The following is a 15,683-nucleotide window of genomic DNA, read 5'->3' as shown; positions in this document are numbered from 1 at the left end:
AAACTACAAAAACACATACCCCCCCCCCCCACACACACACATATATATATATAATTTGGGGGGCAACCACAGGAACTGCCGCAGCCGGTACGCAACTCCGTATACATCGCTAACCGCTCGACTAAAGGGTCCAACCCGTTAGCCAAGGGCCAACGTGGGTCCTTGGGCCCACCGGACGCAGCAGACCAGGGTCCCCCAGCCAGACACCTAAGACACACTTCCCCGCACTCCACACGACGACACCAAAAACACAGCCAACGCCAGGCGAGGCCGCCGCCAGACCGCCCCCGGTGTTATCGGAATTGCCGGTCTGCATAGGCTAGCATGCTAGCTAACACATACGTCACATTATATTGCATTAATAAATCCTTTCAAGCAGTTTATTTCAGAGTCACTTTGAAAACATCACGTTGGGTTTATGCATTCATACGACTGCAACCTGATACGTCAAGCATGTATCACCAAATAGAAATGAATAGCATACAGGGCAAATGATGGAACTAAACAGCTTGAAGTCACCTCATTACAAATCATCACACATTATCTAAAATATTCAGCAATGAAATAGCAGTTTTTTTTAAAATTATGATCCTTGATATTCATTGTACAGATAAAATAAAGTTTCTCAAAATGTTAATAAGATTCACCCAGATAAAATTTTCCACTTAACTGACCTTAAGGCCAGTCGGTAGACACTAATGTCATAATTGGTGTTAGCTGTGGGTGAGTACTGGCGTCAGGTAGTGCGGTGAGGTACAGTATATCGTAGGCAGTAAATTACACAGGAATAGTTTTGTTGAGTCTGTTGGGAGTGGCTGTGTTTGTGTGTGGTTCTTGAGGTGTCCTATGCCTAACACAACAAAACATCGACGATGGAAGGTGCCTACTTGGTAATCCCTACGACACACCTGAACACACAGGCTCTCTACCCTGTAATTACTGGTTTAGGTAGTTTATGGAGTACTAGTGAAGCTGCATGTGAGATGTGCTGCTAAACTCATGCCAGCGTGGCCTGATGTCCTAACTGTTAACAGATTAGTACATATGGATAGGAAATTAGCACAAAGGTTTGTTTTCCGATTTAGTCCTCTGTGTCAATGCTAACTGTGGAATATGGCACATGAAGTTCAACATCACATCCTGTGTGTTGGTAAATGCTCTTCACCGGTGTGGAAACGATAAGGATTAAAGAGTAAAATCAAACCACTCCTCAACAGTTCACTCCATAAGAATCCCACATGTGCTCTCTATGACATATTTTGTCTTGCAGTCTCTTGCAAACAATTTATCTTCTTTACTAATGTCGATTTGTGTTGGCTTTTCGGTTTGAGATTTCTGTGTGTTTTGGAGTGACTTCTGGTTCATGGTTTTAGTTTACTCAGAAACAATCTGAGCGTGAGCACATGGACACTCTGAATCAAATGTACTGATAACTTTTAAAAAGCTATAGATGATATGTCCGTTCTGTTGTTGGATAAAGGGGTTGGTGGGCACTCACCCTCACTTAAATATAAATATGCAAATTTGGAAACATTCCTGTGGATGAATACTGGCACCTTGTGGTGATTTGAAGAACAAGTAAAATGCAGCCTGAATGGATGGATGGCATTAATGACTCATTACAAGCCTATGAAACTCTACGAAACTATGAAAAAAGCTTCTCAGCCCTGCAATCCTGAAATACAAAATGGGAGAGGATTATATATATATATATTTTCTTTTCTTTTTTTTACCTGTTTTATTGCAAAAAGAGAAAGCTTTGCTGTGTTAACAAAAACAACATAACTGCAATGGCACCTGCTAAATAAATAACAATGCTGCTAGTTAATTTGAAAGCATATCCCCATGGTATATGCTCTGGATACAGACACTGCTGCCTTTTTGCTCACAAATTGTCCTATTTTCAGCAGTTCCTGTGTCTTAGTAGACTTAAATCTGTAAAGACACAATGCTGTCTCAGCAACAACTCTGTTCAATAGCAATGCAAATAGAAACACATGCAAAGCAAAACCTTTAGCTAATTATACAGCCGTCTTACAAGGTCTGTGTCCCTGAGTGCTGGAAAAAAACAACAACTGTAAAGCACAGCAAGTATGCTCTTTGCAAACACTGCTTCAATACCACACCTCTGTGGGTTGCCAGATTGGGTACATCTTAATAAAGCATAAGCTAATTATATTGCAACACAAAAGGAGCATTTTCTGATTTTCTGCTCAGATAGAATTTTGGCAATCTTTGAAAAATATTTTCAAAGACAATGATTAATAAATGTCTAAGCGTACATAAGCACTCAGAGCTAAATTCATTTAAATCCAATCTGGGGTAAAATCAGCAAAAACAAAGGTATATCAGTCACTAAAATGGTAAGGCAAGTACATTAAGACTTTAAAAAAAATGGTTAAGGTCATAAACCATTGTCACCAACACTGGGAAGTTTATCAATGTGTAACGTTTGGTAAATTTGACATTGTTAAGTGACCAAGACACCAAACATCCTAAAACTACTACCAATTGCAAGTTAGTTTTTTTATAAAATTTTATCCTATAAATAGCTTTTCATTTATTTATTTCTCTTATGTACACCTGAACGAGACAGACACATAGACAAAACTTGACCTTAGACACTCAGAGGTACAAGATAAAACAGCAATTGTGCAGTGGCTTGGGCTAACTGGTTGCACAAAAAACTCTGTAAGGCACTAAAATTGTTGATAGTAGCACTAAAAATGGCATCTGTGAAAAAAGGCAAGCGCAATTCTCCAGAATTATCTATTGCGATGTCTGCTTGGCCTTCGTGTAGTAGAAGACACCAAGTTCCCCAAAATAAGCTAGTGCAAAAGACACTATTGCATTTGCTTTCTCAGTGCAGTAGACAGTTCTTTGCCTCTCAGTTCAGTCAGAGTTCTCTGTCCTCTTAACTCTCAGTCATCTTTCTTGTCTGAGGTGCTGTCTTCCAGTGTGTTCTCCAGGCCGAAGTAATTAGCATTCTCCAGATCATCTTGTCCCACCTGCTGGAGGGCTTGGTATCGCTGAAGTTCCAGGTAGGTCGTGAAAAGCTTGGCGTACTCAGGGTGGGTAATGGCAAAGGCTTGGAATTCAGCTGTCATAGAGAACCACAGGTAAAGTAAGTAAAATAAACCAGTAAATCAGGTGGCTACAAAGTGACTTGGTAGGTAGGACATTACAAGAAACCAAAATATGTATACACTTCCACTTTGTCGCTTAGCACATTCTCCCTTTCAGAAAGTTTACTGCTATTTCTATTTAAGGTTTTCATTTCTTTAAGAATGTCTACAGCATTCATTCAGCCATAAAAGAAGCATCGTAAAGGAAATGCTCAAGCCTTATTCATTTCATGAACTCCTTTACAACTAGAGGAGTGCACTCAATACAGTGCAGATCTCCACCAGGCGTATGGATCTCCCCTTCTCCAATGTTCAAACTTGGTGACAAACCTTTGGAGAAGGGAAATACATGCACACACTGACAGTTTTCCTTCCATTATAAGACTTTTGTGCCGAACTGAATGGGAAATATGGAAGAAATAAAGTTGTTAATATGCAGCATGTAATCTAAACAATTTACCTAATAAAAACATTCTGCCTGTCAGTATGTGGATGTGCAGCCTCCTAGGCGGACACTCAAACGAATGCAAGTCTGACATGAAATGACAGAGATCAGGCTATCATAATTTCAAAGCCTTTATTAAAAGACTTCAAATGTGTTTAACCATCATGGTTTTTATGATATAAAATGAATTAAGGTGAATGGCTGCTCTGCTGATTGACTTTCTTTCATAAAACAACAGTAAGAAAACATAGCTCAGCCATGGGAAATGTTTTAATGTATCTACTAAGATAATTACCCGCTGTGACTGTGATTAATCCTATTCTTGAAGTTGTATTTTTATAGTGGAGTTTTAACATTGGAGGCTACCGCACTTCTGCGTGGCGGCAAGGTGAATAAGGCATAATTTTTTGGGTTTGACACTCACTGCCTGACCCGACTCAACTGTAGATGTGAGTTGCACATGCGCACAGTTGACTCAGATTGGGCAGTGACTGAGAGTGGTATTGGTCGAGCGAGCTAGAGTGAATGGAGAGAGGGAGCGGTGATAGCAAAAATAAATGTTTTTCGAAGGTTCTGAATCACTGCAACCACGAGAGGTTCTTCATCATACACTCATAACTGTGCACAATTTTTTTAGGCTGAGTCCAGTAGTTTGAGAATTAGCTGCAGACAGACAGACACACACACACACACACACATACGCGCGCACAACCAAACGCATACTCCCCGCCTGGTGGAGATAACAATATAAGCTAATATGTAAATTGTACACTGTCGAACATATTCCTTGACCAAAACAGTTAATAACAAATTACTCTTCAGGCAGGACACTTTTAACTTTGTTCTTGAGTCAAGGCCTTAGGATGGTCACTACTACATACACAAATATATATAAACTACGAGGTAAAATAAATGTGAAATGTTGCAAGGTTAGACTTTGCTAAGTCTTAAATGGAGTCTACTTACGGAAGGTGACGAAGCCAGAGCAATCTGCATCAATCTCCTTGAAGAGCTTGGTCATGTTCAGATCAGACACACCCAAAGCAGAATGCAGCAGAGCCGTAAACTCCTCCCGAGTAATTTTCTCATCCTCATCTATGTCAAATAACTGTGAGATAGAACAACAAGGGGGAAAAAATGAAAATACATACAATTATTTCCCTATACAGTCTTTGAATTTCATTTACATTGCATTTTCTAGACAGATGTAAAAATGTACACAACAACCACAACAAAAAATATTAGGAAAAAATTGGGAAAAGCTTATGGAAAAAAGAATATAGTTGGGTCCAGCTGATATCATGTTAAATATGAGTTTTAACATAATGTATATACCACAAAAACCAACATTCAACTTGATGGCTGTGAAATACATTCCAGATTTTCTATGCCGGTTGTTGGTTTGACATTTCCCACCCTTCAGAATGCTGCCTCTGTTCCTTCACACAATATTGGCAAAACAGACAAACAGCCTCCTATTAGTCTCATATCAGCTTTAGACCATGAATGGGTAATGAGGCCAGATTCTATCTCTCTAGAATACTTATCCAGTCTGCCAGTACAAAATATTCATCCAGCACAGAATGTAAGGTGATATCTTAATATTTCTATCCCACCTGGAAAGCCATGCGGAGGACCTCTTCAGTGTTGGCTGGTCGACACAAAATGTTCACACCAATCACATACTCTCGGAAGTCTATGGTGCCATCGCCATTCTAGACAGGGTCAGAAGATTAGCACGAAAATAGTTGAGTTGGTAAAAGAATATTGATGGGTGTCACTATAGGCTGTGTCGTCCAGATTTAGTATCAGACTTTTGGACAAAACAAAAAGACAAACAAATAAGACTCAAAAAAATGCACAACCCCCCCCAAAAAAAACAAAACAAAACGGCAAACAAACAATATTTTTGAACACATTCCATGTTTTAATTTCTATAAAACTTCTATATTATTGATAAATGACAATAAGAGTGCCTTTCTTTTTCTATCTAGGTGCCGTTACCCATGCCATCCTCTTTTTCACCTTCTACTTGTTACAGATGCTACAAGCCTTTGGGAGGGAAGCCAAAACAACATCACATTTTCTTCCTCCATACTGATAAAAGAATCAATCCTAACACTCCATCATCCCCTCCTACACCCGCTACACAATCCTCTGTCAGGACAATGGGGAAATACCCCCAAAAAACTTATATATAATGTATAAACAGCATATTTTGTAGTTTCCCTTTCCATTCTGTCCAGTGTTTATTTTCAGTTTTAACTTAAAACTTGTATTGCAAATCCTAGAGCAATTCATAATGTAATGTATAAACATCCAATGTCCAGGCTGTACTTGTACTTGTTCATAACATCTTTTTACTATTTATAATGACGCATCACACAGGCAAGCAAATGAGAATTCAAGATTTTAAATAAAAACAAACAGGGACCCTAGCCCTTCTTCCAAACAGTGAAACAGTGCTGCGTACAGAGCTATGTTATTTATCGGTGCTAATATTGGCTACTTCTCTGACATATTTTGAAATATACAACTGACCTCGGGGGAGGCATGACTGTGGCTGGCTGTTTACAGGGGTTGGGATGGGTTCAAGCCCTGGAGGAGGAGCCACTTTAGGACTCAGGAAAATATTTTGCACTGAATACAGAGAACACCAACAACCCGAATGGGAGAATAGATTACAGTTCCATTCTTCACCATATTTCTAGACTTCTAGGTTTCTAGACAATCTAGACTTATAGATATGTCTAGACTAAATCTTACAGATTTTACTTTTAAGCTTATTGTACCTCTTCTGTACTTCTTATTTTAGAATGTAAATGTAAAATATAAGTATCTATCAGATAAAACAAAACATTGAACTGGCACTAATATCTGGTAAATGTTTCTCACCCTGTCAAACAGGGCAAACAGCTGTTCGAGGGCCGGGTTGACAGGTAGCTTTAGGAAGCCAGCAAACTCCTCAATGGTGATGCGTCCTCCCTTACAGGAGCTGGCCATGGCAGCGAAGCCCTCCAGCTCCCTCTTCACACTGTCCCACTTCAGACTGGGGGAGACCGAGCAGGACACAAGGACTTTTGGTAAGAACATGGTGGGCACAGGTAAGATGAGATGAGGTTACTACTTTGTTGCCACAGTGCTTATGGAGAAAGAGCGAGAATTGCACTTTTCTTTTCTTGTACAAAACAAGTGATTGTTTGAGCTACATGTCTTCCCTTGATGAGAAAGACACATTTTTAATCCTCCCTATTTGGATACTGGGTCTGATAATCAGCACCTTTAAGAAGAACATGTTCTTTGTTTCCAAATCTTGACCACTTCAAGCTCAACAAAACTGTTTTGCCCTAATGCAGTGTGGAAGTGGTCCCATAATAAGTATGTTTGCACATAGACATTTCAGTAAATGGTTCAAACAGATAATCTGGAAGGTAGGTGGGAACATGTTCTGGATGCATCAAGCTTTGGATTTATCAGCAAAGTGAGCCTGTATGTTGTTACTGTGCGACAATCACAGAAGAACTATGGTTTGCTATGGTGGCAGGGTGGATTTCCAGACTTACCAGTTGCTTTCACCATTCTATCAATAAACCTAATTTTGTTGAATAATAATGGACCACAAAAACACTGCAAAACTGTGCGGAAATGGCTGTTAAATCTTACCAGCCATATCCCAAGGCCTCATTTGGGCCTCATTTGGCTGTTGGCTAACTTCAGTTTGATGTGATGTGATGCCAATAGCAAAACTGAGTGAGTTCATACTTTAGTTTGCGGCTGACTTTGGTGAACTCCACCAGGCCAGCTTCCATTGGCAGTGTCAGCTCCCCAGCTGAGATCATTAGGCGGCAGTCTTCATACGTGTGGTCTGTCACAGGGACTCCCAGGGCCCTTCAAAAAGACATGATTGGAAAACTTTATAGACTGACACTTACAGACATGATATCTATATCAAGGCATGTTTATGCAGTCCACTCCTTCAGTTAAATAGTTGGATGCAGGGGGTTAAATAGAGCAACCATCTTTCTCTTTCTATGACTGAGGTGGTGGGAAGACTATTTGCATACTAATAAGGTCAATTTTTTTATAAAAAGGGAATTACTGAATTTAACAGTTTCGTTGTATTTTTTTTTTTACATTTGCTTATCATGCACACATTTCCGGTTTCATCATTAAGCTGACATGCTTTTCAAGAGTAACAACTATGAATTGGCAGGAAGGCACTGAGTTTCTGCTCAAGGGCATTTACAAAGAACTTGTGAACTTGTGACAGAACATTTTGATGATAACTATTTGGTCTCTTTGTTGTGGTTGGAGAGTTTTTCTTCTCCATTTCATTTCATAGGCTTATTTAAATAACCCAATGGCGCAAAATAACAGCTCATAATTCTCAAATCAGAAGTAAGTCAATAACATAAGCCTACTTCTGATTTGTGGAGCTGGCTCAACAACTCTCAACGCTGCACACTAGGAAACTTAATGCACAGATAGGCAGATAGGCATTAAATAGTCAGATAGGCATTAAATTAAGTCAGTGAACACTTACTGGGCCATAATATTTCGCACTGTGCAGGCAAAAAGAGCCGCATTTTTCTTCTCCTCCTCTGTGGGGATCTGTGGGGGTAGGAACTGAAGAACAGGAAGAAACCAAAAGAAAGACGTGAGGCAAGTCAACTAAGAAGTAAACCGCTGCACCTCCATGAAAACCACTGTCATGAAACATTGCAAAACAAACCCCCTGACACTGATCCTCTGTAAGAGTGTAAAGAATGACTCTTTATGACATGGTATTAAGCAATCCTGGTCTTGTGTAACCCAAGAGGAAGATGATGGCTAAAATTCTGCCATTATGGCTGCACAATTCATACAAAAATGGAAAGAAAAAAGAAAAGAAAAGAAAAAAAGAGGTACATCACACAGCCTCATAACCAATATTTGGTTGATATCATATATATTGGTGAAAGGATCAAGAGAAAGAAAAACCATCCTCATATTCAAAGTGAGCAAAAAAAGAAATCATAAAATACAAGTAGTCTTTTAGTACATTATTACATTCAGAACAATACAATAAAAACATTATTTAAACATATCCTGTAACCCTTTTCTCTCACAGTATTATATATTACCTATATCTCACAGTACTTTTTATATTGCCTGTTACATCTGTCTCTCACAACATTACTTTGTATCTCTATTTTTCAGAAAATATTTTGATCATATTTGCTGTTACCTCTATCTCTACTGTGGTGTAGAGCTGGGACAGTGTGAGAATCAGCAAAGTCTTCCTGGAAAGAAATAATCAGCACAGCATGTCACATCTTTGAAACCAATATGCGATATACATGTTAAATTGAATGATGAAATAAGGCCCACAAAGAAAATAATTCTTAAGACAGTATGTGGCAAATCTTCAATGAATTGTGCATAACAAAAAAAAAAGGTGTGACACTAAGCATGAAACAGGTTTCAACCAAAACGGTCTTCATTAGGCAGTGCATCATTAAACTTAATTTATATACTGCAAAGCAGCACCCCTTTTCCATTTTTTTTTGAAAAATATTTTTTATAATTTTTTTTTCTGTTTTTCTAAATTTATTTCTAGCTTTCCCCCTTATCCCCCCTGATTAACCCAATGGCATATGGCCGGAAATCTTGTCGAATAACTCCCCTGGCTCACGTTTCCACAGGAAGGAGATAGTCGTTACACCAGCTTCCTTCAAACTCGTGTCGGCTGCTCTCGCTATTTTACACGCTGAAGCCTCGCATGGATTGCATCACCTTCAGGCCGTGAAGGAAGCGTAGGGAGAATGCTTTCAGTTGCTTGGCTGCAGGCGCCCGGGTGGGCCAGAGGGGTCGCTGGAGAACGATGAGTCCCCGAACACTACACCGATCTACACCCACTATCCCTCGGGTAAGGGTGGTCTAATGAATGCCTTACCCCGTGGACGCTCTGGCCCTGACCGGTTACGGCGAGTCTGGGATACGAACCTCCCAGCCACATGACGAGCGGTTTGCAAGAACGGTGGTTTATTCTGCTCGGCCACCAGAGCGGCCCCTTTTCCATTTTTGTTGTATTTTTTTTTTGTTGCATTGAAGCTCCTTTTTTCCCACCGACACATTTAAGACAATGAATATAGTATACACTACAATGGTTCTAAAGCACTGTGTTAAAATAAAGACGTTTAAAGTAATGATGATTGCTTTGACAATTAACATTTCCTTCCCCATTGTGTGTTTTATCTTAGGACCCTCAGGAGAAAGAGGAACAAGTCTGAAAGAAGTAAAACCAGTTTCGCCACTTCCTTAAACATGCATAACTTCTGTAGTGGCCAGAAGCTACTTGACAGAGCTCAAAAACCTGGTCGAAGAGGTAGGCTACATCTACAGCAGACATAATTCTACACCCTGTGCTCTCACATCAAACAAGTGATGAGAGGAGTAATGTGTACACTTACGCACTGAAACCTTGCCAAGTCCAAGTCACTGTGTCCTGGGGGGGGGGGGGGGAGAGACCGGGAGCGTTGACAAAGAACAACAATTACTTGAGTTCAACTCATCTCAAACCAGTAAGGAGTAATTCTCTCTGATATATTCTCTGCACCACTGAACTTTATTACCTCTTATTTTGCCCATTTAAGTCAATCCTTTTGTATATATCCGAAGATTGTTGTGTGGTAGTGCTGTTATTCTATGTTAAATACACTGTGACAGCCATGAAATTGGAGTCAAATCCCACGTATGTGCAAACCTACATGGTCAATAAACATGATCCTGATGCTGATCTCAAACCAGTAAACCTAATCTAATTTTTTTTTTAAATGGTATTTTAGCATTGGCCTTTCTTGACAGGGCAGTACAGAATGACATGCAACAAAGCTCCCGAGCTGGACTCGAAAGCGGGAAGTCGCAATAAAGCCCGAGACTATTTGGTGCCACCGCGGTGCCTCTCAGAAACCCTGTTCTTCCACTGGGACCCTACTGACAGCCAACTACATATTTGCTGGTGCTACAACTCTGTCCTTAGTATTATTATGTTATCTATTCTTACAGTGTCACAGTTAATTGTACAGATGACTAAATATGTTAGACTCAACTTGACAAACATCATGGGGCACTAATGAAAATACATAATACCCTGTTAGTTTACTAAAGGGATATACCAAAGGGAAACCAATGTGTCTCTCTGCTAGCCCTCTAACCATCCTTATTCCATCCTCTCCACGTGTACCAATGCTTAGGGGCACAAATAACCAACACAATTTGAAAGAATTAAGTAACTTGAATGATGCGTTTCTTCAAAATCATCACTGCCAATATGGCTCTGAAGTTTTGTGGTGGAATAAATGTACTATTGCAAAATGGACGGACAGTACCCACCAGTTTGTTTGGATATCTCATAATCACAGGCTGCACAGGAACCCCTGGGATAAATGCACCTTGGCGGGAGAAAGAGAGGGAGGGAGGGGGCGGAGAGGCAGGGAAAGAGAATGAGGGGGGAGAGAGAGAGTGAGAGAGAAACAGAGAGATGAGAGAGATTTCTGAAGATTGTTGTGTTGTAGTGTTGTTATTCTATGTTGCGAGCCACAGAACCGGAGTCAAATTCCATGTTTGTGCCAACCTACATGGCCAATAAACACAATTCTGACACACACACACACACACCACCGTCTTTATTTTCCACCACTTTCGTTTTTCTCCTTGTTCAAAATGTGAGTCACTGGAGATGGGTTGAAGTGTTTACTTCCTTTTTAGCAATGACTGCAAGATGTATATCTGCCATATGCCTACAAGCCTAAAATAAAACTGAAAAATAACACCTGTGTCACAATGTTCAGCGCCACACCTCTATCAAAGCTTTTCCTGTGTGTGTCAAGTGACCGTGTACAATACACAGCACATAATGAGTGAATGTCGAGGTATGGCGACAAAGCACACCTCTCAAACTACAGGTGCGGCATTCTTCTGCTTCCCTGGTCTTTGTGCTTTTAGGACGTCATTCGTTTTTCCAAACTATTACCAACTGATGGTCACAAAAGCCGTCGGCCAAAAGCATCTTTCTTTTTTTGTTCGTTTGTTCTGCTTAATTTCGTTCTACTTAAGTGTCAAATGGGTGGATTTTCCCCAAACAGCATGAAGTGCTGGCACGTCTAATGGATTATAAATGTATTTCTGGGTCAGCATTCTGTACTAGCAACATAACTTAGGCACAATATAAGTTGCCCTGATGTGGTAATCCCCACTCATCTGGTCTTAAACAAACACCATCTGACCCAGTTTTGTTTTTTACCTATTAGGGTAAAGGACATACCTTGTTTGAAAGTGATAAGACATGACCGATTTGTACACGTTCCCTCAGGGAAAATCAGGACCTGCAAATCAAAAGAGAAGTTATTTTTTCAGCGTGATACAAAGGTTGAACTCTATAACAGAACAAAATTGAACAATAATTGATTTTCAATATTTGTTGATAAAAATTCTTTATTTTAAAATAACAAATTAAGCAGCCAATACTGTGATTTTATCAGCTCTAGGAACATTCAAAGTGGTTTAAGGTTGGAAATGTGTTTATTGTCAAATGTAGATTACCAATTAATTGTGCTTGTAACTGAAGTACTTGAACTGTTCAAAGTTAATTGTTCAAGTTTTACTCATCACACAATGTCAACGCAATGGCAGTGAAATGTTTTTCCGCCCTGCTCCCTCCGCCCCCAACAGTTTTTATCGCTACCAGTTGTGTTTGAGCTTTTACTCTAATGGGCTTCTAGATGGCTAGGTTTATTTGTACTTGAGTATGATTTTATCTAAAACCAAAGGACTTTTAAGACGTTCATACGAAGTAAGACAACCAAAGCAAAGAGATGGGTAAGGTTTTGTGGCACTATCTTCACAAAAACTAACAAGCTTTATGTGTATTGCAGCATGTCAAAAAATGAATCAAAAGATAAAATGGTTGATACAGGTGGATTCTTTGTCTGGAGGTCTTTTTTTCCAGTAGATACATGAAAAAAGTTTAAAATCTACCTATGCATTGTGTGTATGGTACTAGTACATGTGTATGGGGACAGACCTGTGGCCAGTGGCCTCCTGACTTGGCTCTGCTGTCGATCTCTCGGATGGTGTTCTTCCTGGAGTCTGGGTCCTGTCGAGACACCAGGACTGGCTGGAGACAGCGTATAAATCCTGCAGAGAGAAGCCACACAAATAGATAGACATGCGTTTGGCTTGTAAATACCGAAAATACCAGTATTTATGTTTTTTTTCCCTCCATTGGACCTCTTAATTATGATATCAATAAAGCCATCACCAATAGCATGACTTTATTGTTGTGATCTAGGTTTAACACCCTTTAGTTGAGAGATCACATACTGATGACATCATCATTCAGCGCCAACTATAAATAAGTCCAATTCTGTGTTGAAACCAGTATTAACAGGATGGATGGACTAAAACACTACATTTATGAAATCTAACATCAACCACACCCACACCCCCCCCCCCCCAATTCTCCTCTACTGAATTTCAAAATAACAAGTAAGTTCCTCACGGCCGAAGATGGGTGTGGCGAGGTTCTCAAGGCGGGAGACTGTGGAGGGTAGGCCTGCTACAATACACACAATTCCATCAAAAAAGGTGGAATGGGGGGCCACAGCCAGAATAGGGGCCTCAGTGCTCCCAACTTGCTTGCCTTTGACCACCACTCTGAAGCCCATACAGAAGTAATAAGCTCTCCCCAATGCAGCCATCACCCTACGGCACATGAACCTGTGGAAAACCAATACCAGGTTACTTTGACAGGTTTAGTTAGGTCAAGAGCCTTGGTAATATTTGTTCTCTGTATTTCAGTCAGTAAGGATGACACCAACACTGCCAATAACACTGTCAGATGAGCTACAGATACAGTACTATTTCACTTGTGAGCTTCACAAGTGAAATATTGTAGATTTGAAAAATCCTGAATGGCTAAAATAAGGACTTGATTTTCACTCCTTATGGGACCACTCACTTCCTTAATAACTAGCAATTAAAGGATACACAGGAAGGAAGATGTGGCACAGATTGAGACATTATGACAAACTTGATGAACCGTGGTTGATCATAGAGTCCAGATTATGCAAGAATGGCATGACTGAACAGTCAATGTCAGTGAACATACCCAAGATGGAATAGTATTGTACTGCACAACTCTACTGCACATTGCTGGGACAGCAACGTAGTTCCTTTTATTAAAACGCAAGCTTTAGTTGTTATGAAGCGTAAACAGGCAAACAGTTTCCTTATATATGGACTATTTGCAGAATTTGGGTACAGAAGAGTGGCAAGATAACAAGATAAAAGATAAGCTCTTCCATTCCTGTCATTTCAGCTGCTCTCTGTGTTCTACGTGCTGTACTTGAGACTCCAAAAAAGCATTTTACAATTTAAAGAAAACATGTTATGAACAACTTTATTACACGTGCAACACACCACAGGGTGCTTTCTGTACTTCCAAGTCCCACTGGAGTTGCAACGATACAGTATGGCCAAGTTAGTCCAGAAAACGCTAAACTAAAACATATTTTATTTAAGGCAAGTTCAAGAAAATACTAGGTTATTGTCCACTGCATGTTTGGCACTATCTCTGGACTTTGTTTTTGTTGTGTTTTTGTCTTCATACCGTCTGCCTGTACACATTATATTTGATGTCCGCGAGCTCTTTCAACATTGTTCCAAGGGATAAGTTCCTGCACATCTATTGCACTTAGCAGTTACAATGATTATGATTGCTAAACTCTGAGCCTGCACCCTGAGCTTATTCATTAGGAGGAATTAGGCTCCCTGAGCGAATGTGCTGTCATGGCTGTTTGTATCCCAGTTACCGTCTCCAGCCAGTCATTGGCTCCACAGCTCCTTTCAGTGGGTGCATGAACGTAGTTATGACAGCCACCGGCCATGTCACAACGAGAACCAGAGACAGGAGGACGGCTCGAATAGGGACCAGGAAGACTCCCAGGAGTAAACACTGGAGAAGAGTACACACATACCACAGTTACACAATTCAAATAATTTACAATGTAAATGATGTACTGAGAGTTTCCTCAAACGGTATACAGCTGGCCACTGTTTCAGAGTCAGATAACGCGCCAGTGCTTTTGACATCAACATACCACTGAGCAGAAATACGCACGCTGCACTGAAAATCCACATTGCTGGAGGGATTTTCAAAGCACACAGCGGCTCCTATTGTTCCTGCTGCACGTTCGCAAGGCTTTGCAAAGGGATTGTCAATACTTCATCAGATTAGGCCTTACCACAAAGCAGCCCAACTATATAAATCAAACGGGGGCGAGGGGGGGGGGAAGGGGGGCGTACGGCACTGCGCGCTATGGAGTTATCCATATTCATATGCTGATCAATTATGAAAAGACCGCCCGACTGACTGCAGAAATAAACGCCGATTAACTTGAAAAGCATACTCACTTTTGCTATGTCTGCCTTTGTCAACTTCGTCTCTTGAACAAACGGATTAATGACCGCAGGCAGGAGCAGGGACTGCTGCCGAGGCAGCGCGAACACTCGCTGGTGCGACATTGGAACGGGGCGCCGCTCAGACCGCAGTGGCACAAAAGGCAAATTCTCGATTCAGCAGCGGCGCCGCTATCGCTCCACTTCCGCGACGTGACTCCGCTCGCCACATCTTTTTTTAAAAATCAGGCGACCATCTCTGAAGCGGAGAGACCGGATGAGAACGGGCGCGCGCGGGCTAGCCTCACTCGCTTCCTGTAGGCCCCACCTACAACGAAAGGACCGCTGGGGACAGTTTGCGCTGAATTAACTGAGGGACTAGAATTCCGTTATATTTTAATCCGCAAAGCAGTCATAACTCACAGATACTTGTGAGGTGGAGGCTTATACTGTCCGTTCATTCGCCCAGAGTAGTCTAGGAACACATCCGGGTCGAAAACGTGTAGAAGCTCATTTTATTTTACGAAGAGACGCAGATTTAAATCATAGCGTCGGGCTCGCGATGGCGAAAGCGTGATTTGACGTAATGACGTCATTTGACTGAAGCCAAAATAAATGACCACAAGATGGCGCAGTTTTACAGATAATCGTTTGAGGCGTTCGTTTTATTCCTG

The 15,683-nt window shown here is 40.8% G+C and overlaps 1 protein-coding gene across 1 annotated transcript; it reads right to left on the bottom strand.

Moving 5' to 3' along the window:
• Positions 1-372: 372 nt before the first annotated feature.
• Positions 373-15,514, bottom strand: lpcat2 (lysophosphatidylcholine acyltransferase 2). Its single transcript, XM_056279454.1, has 14 exons — positions 15,025-15,514; positions 14,424-14,566; positions 13,112-13,329; positions 12,635-12,747; positions 11,876-11,936; positions 10,945-11,003; positions 10,023-10,057; positions 8,798-8,852; positions 8,114-8,196; positions 7,333-7,458; positions 6,466-6,619; positions 5,187-5,285; positions 4,537-4,678; positions 373-3,100 (listed from the first exon to the last, which is right to left on the bottom strand). The coding sequence occupies exons 1-14, from the start codon at positions 15,133-15,135 to the stop codon at positions 2,922-2,924; spliced, it is 1,578 nt and encodes a 525-aa protein (XP_056135429.1). The 5' UTR covers positions 15,136-15,514; the 3' UTR covers positions 373-2,921.
• Positions 15,515-15,683: the final 169 nt, after the last annotated feature.

The sequence above is a fragment of the Lampris incognitus genome, chromosome 4 (assembly GCF_029633865.1).
Source record: "Lampris incognitus isolate fLamInc1 chromosome 4, fLamInc1.hap2, whole genome shotgun sequence".
In the NCBI taxonomy this organism is placed as follows: Eukaryota; Metazoa; Chordata; class Actinopteri; order Lampriformes; family Lampridae; genus Lampris; species Lampris incognitus.
This window is presented reverse-complemented; position numbering and strand designations above follow the sequence as displayed.

Excerpts from the sequence above, each read along its gene's own strand:
- lpcat2 (XM_056279454.1), bottom strand. The coding sequence starts at position 15,135 with ATGTCGCACCAGCGAGTGTTCGCGCTGCCTCGGCAGCAGTCCCTGCTC. Across the intron at positions 11,004-11,875 it reads TCTTATCACTTTCAAACAAG|GTGCATTTATCCCAGGGGTT; the intron begins GTATGTCCTTTA and ends TCTCCCGCCAAG. Across the intron at positions 7,459-8,113 it reads GTGCGAAATATTATGGCCCA|GGCCCTGGGAGTCCCTGTGA; the intron begins GTAAGTGTTCAC and ends GTCTTTTTGAAG.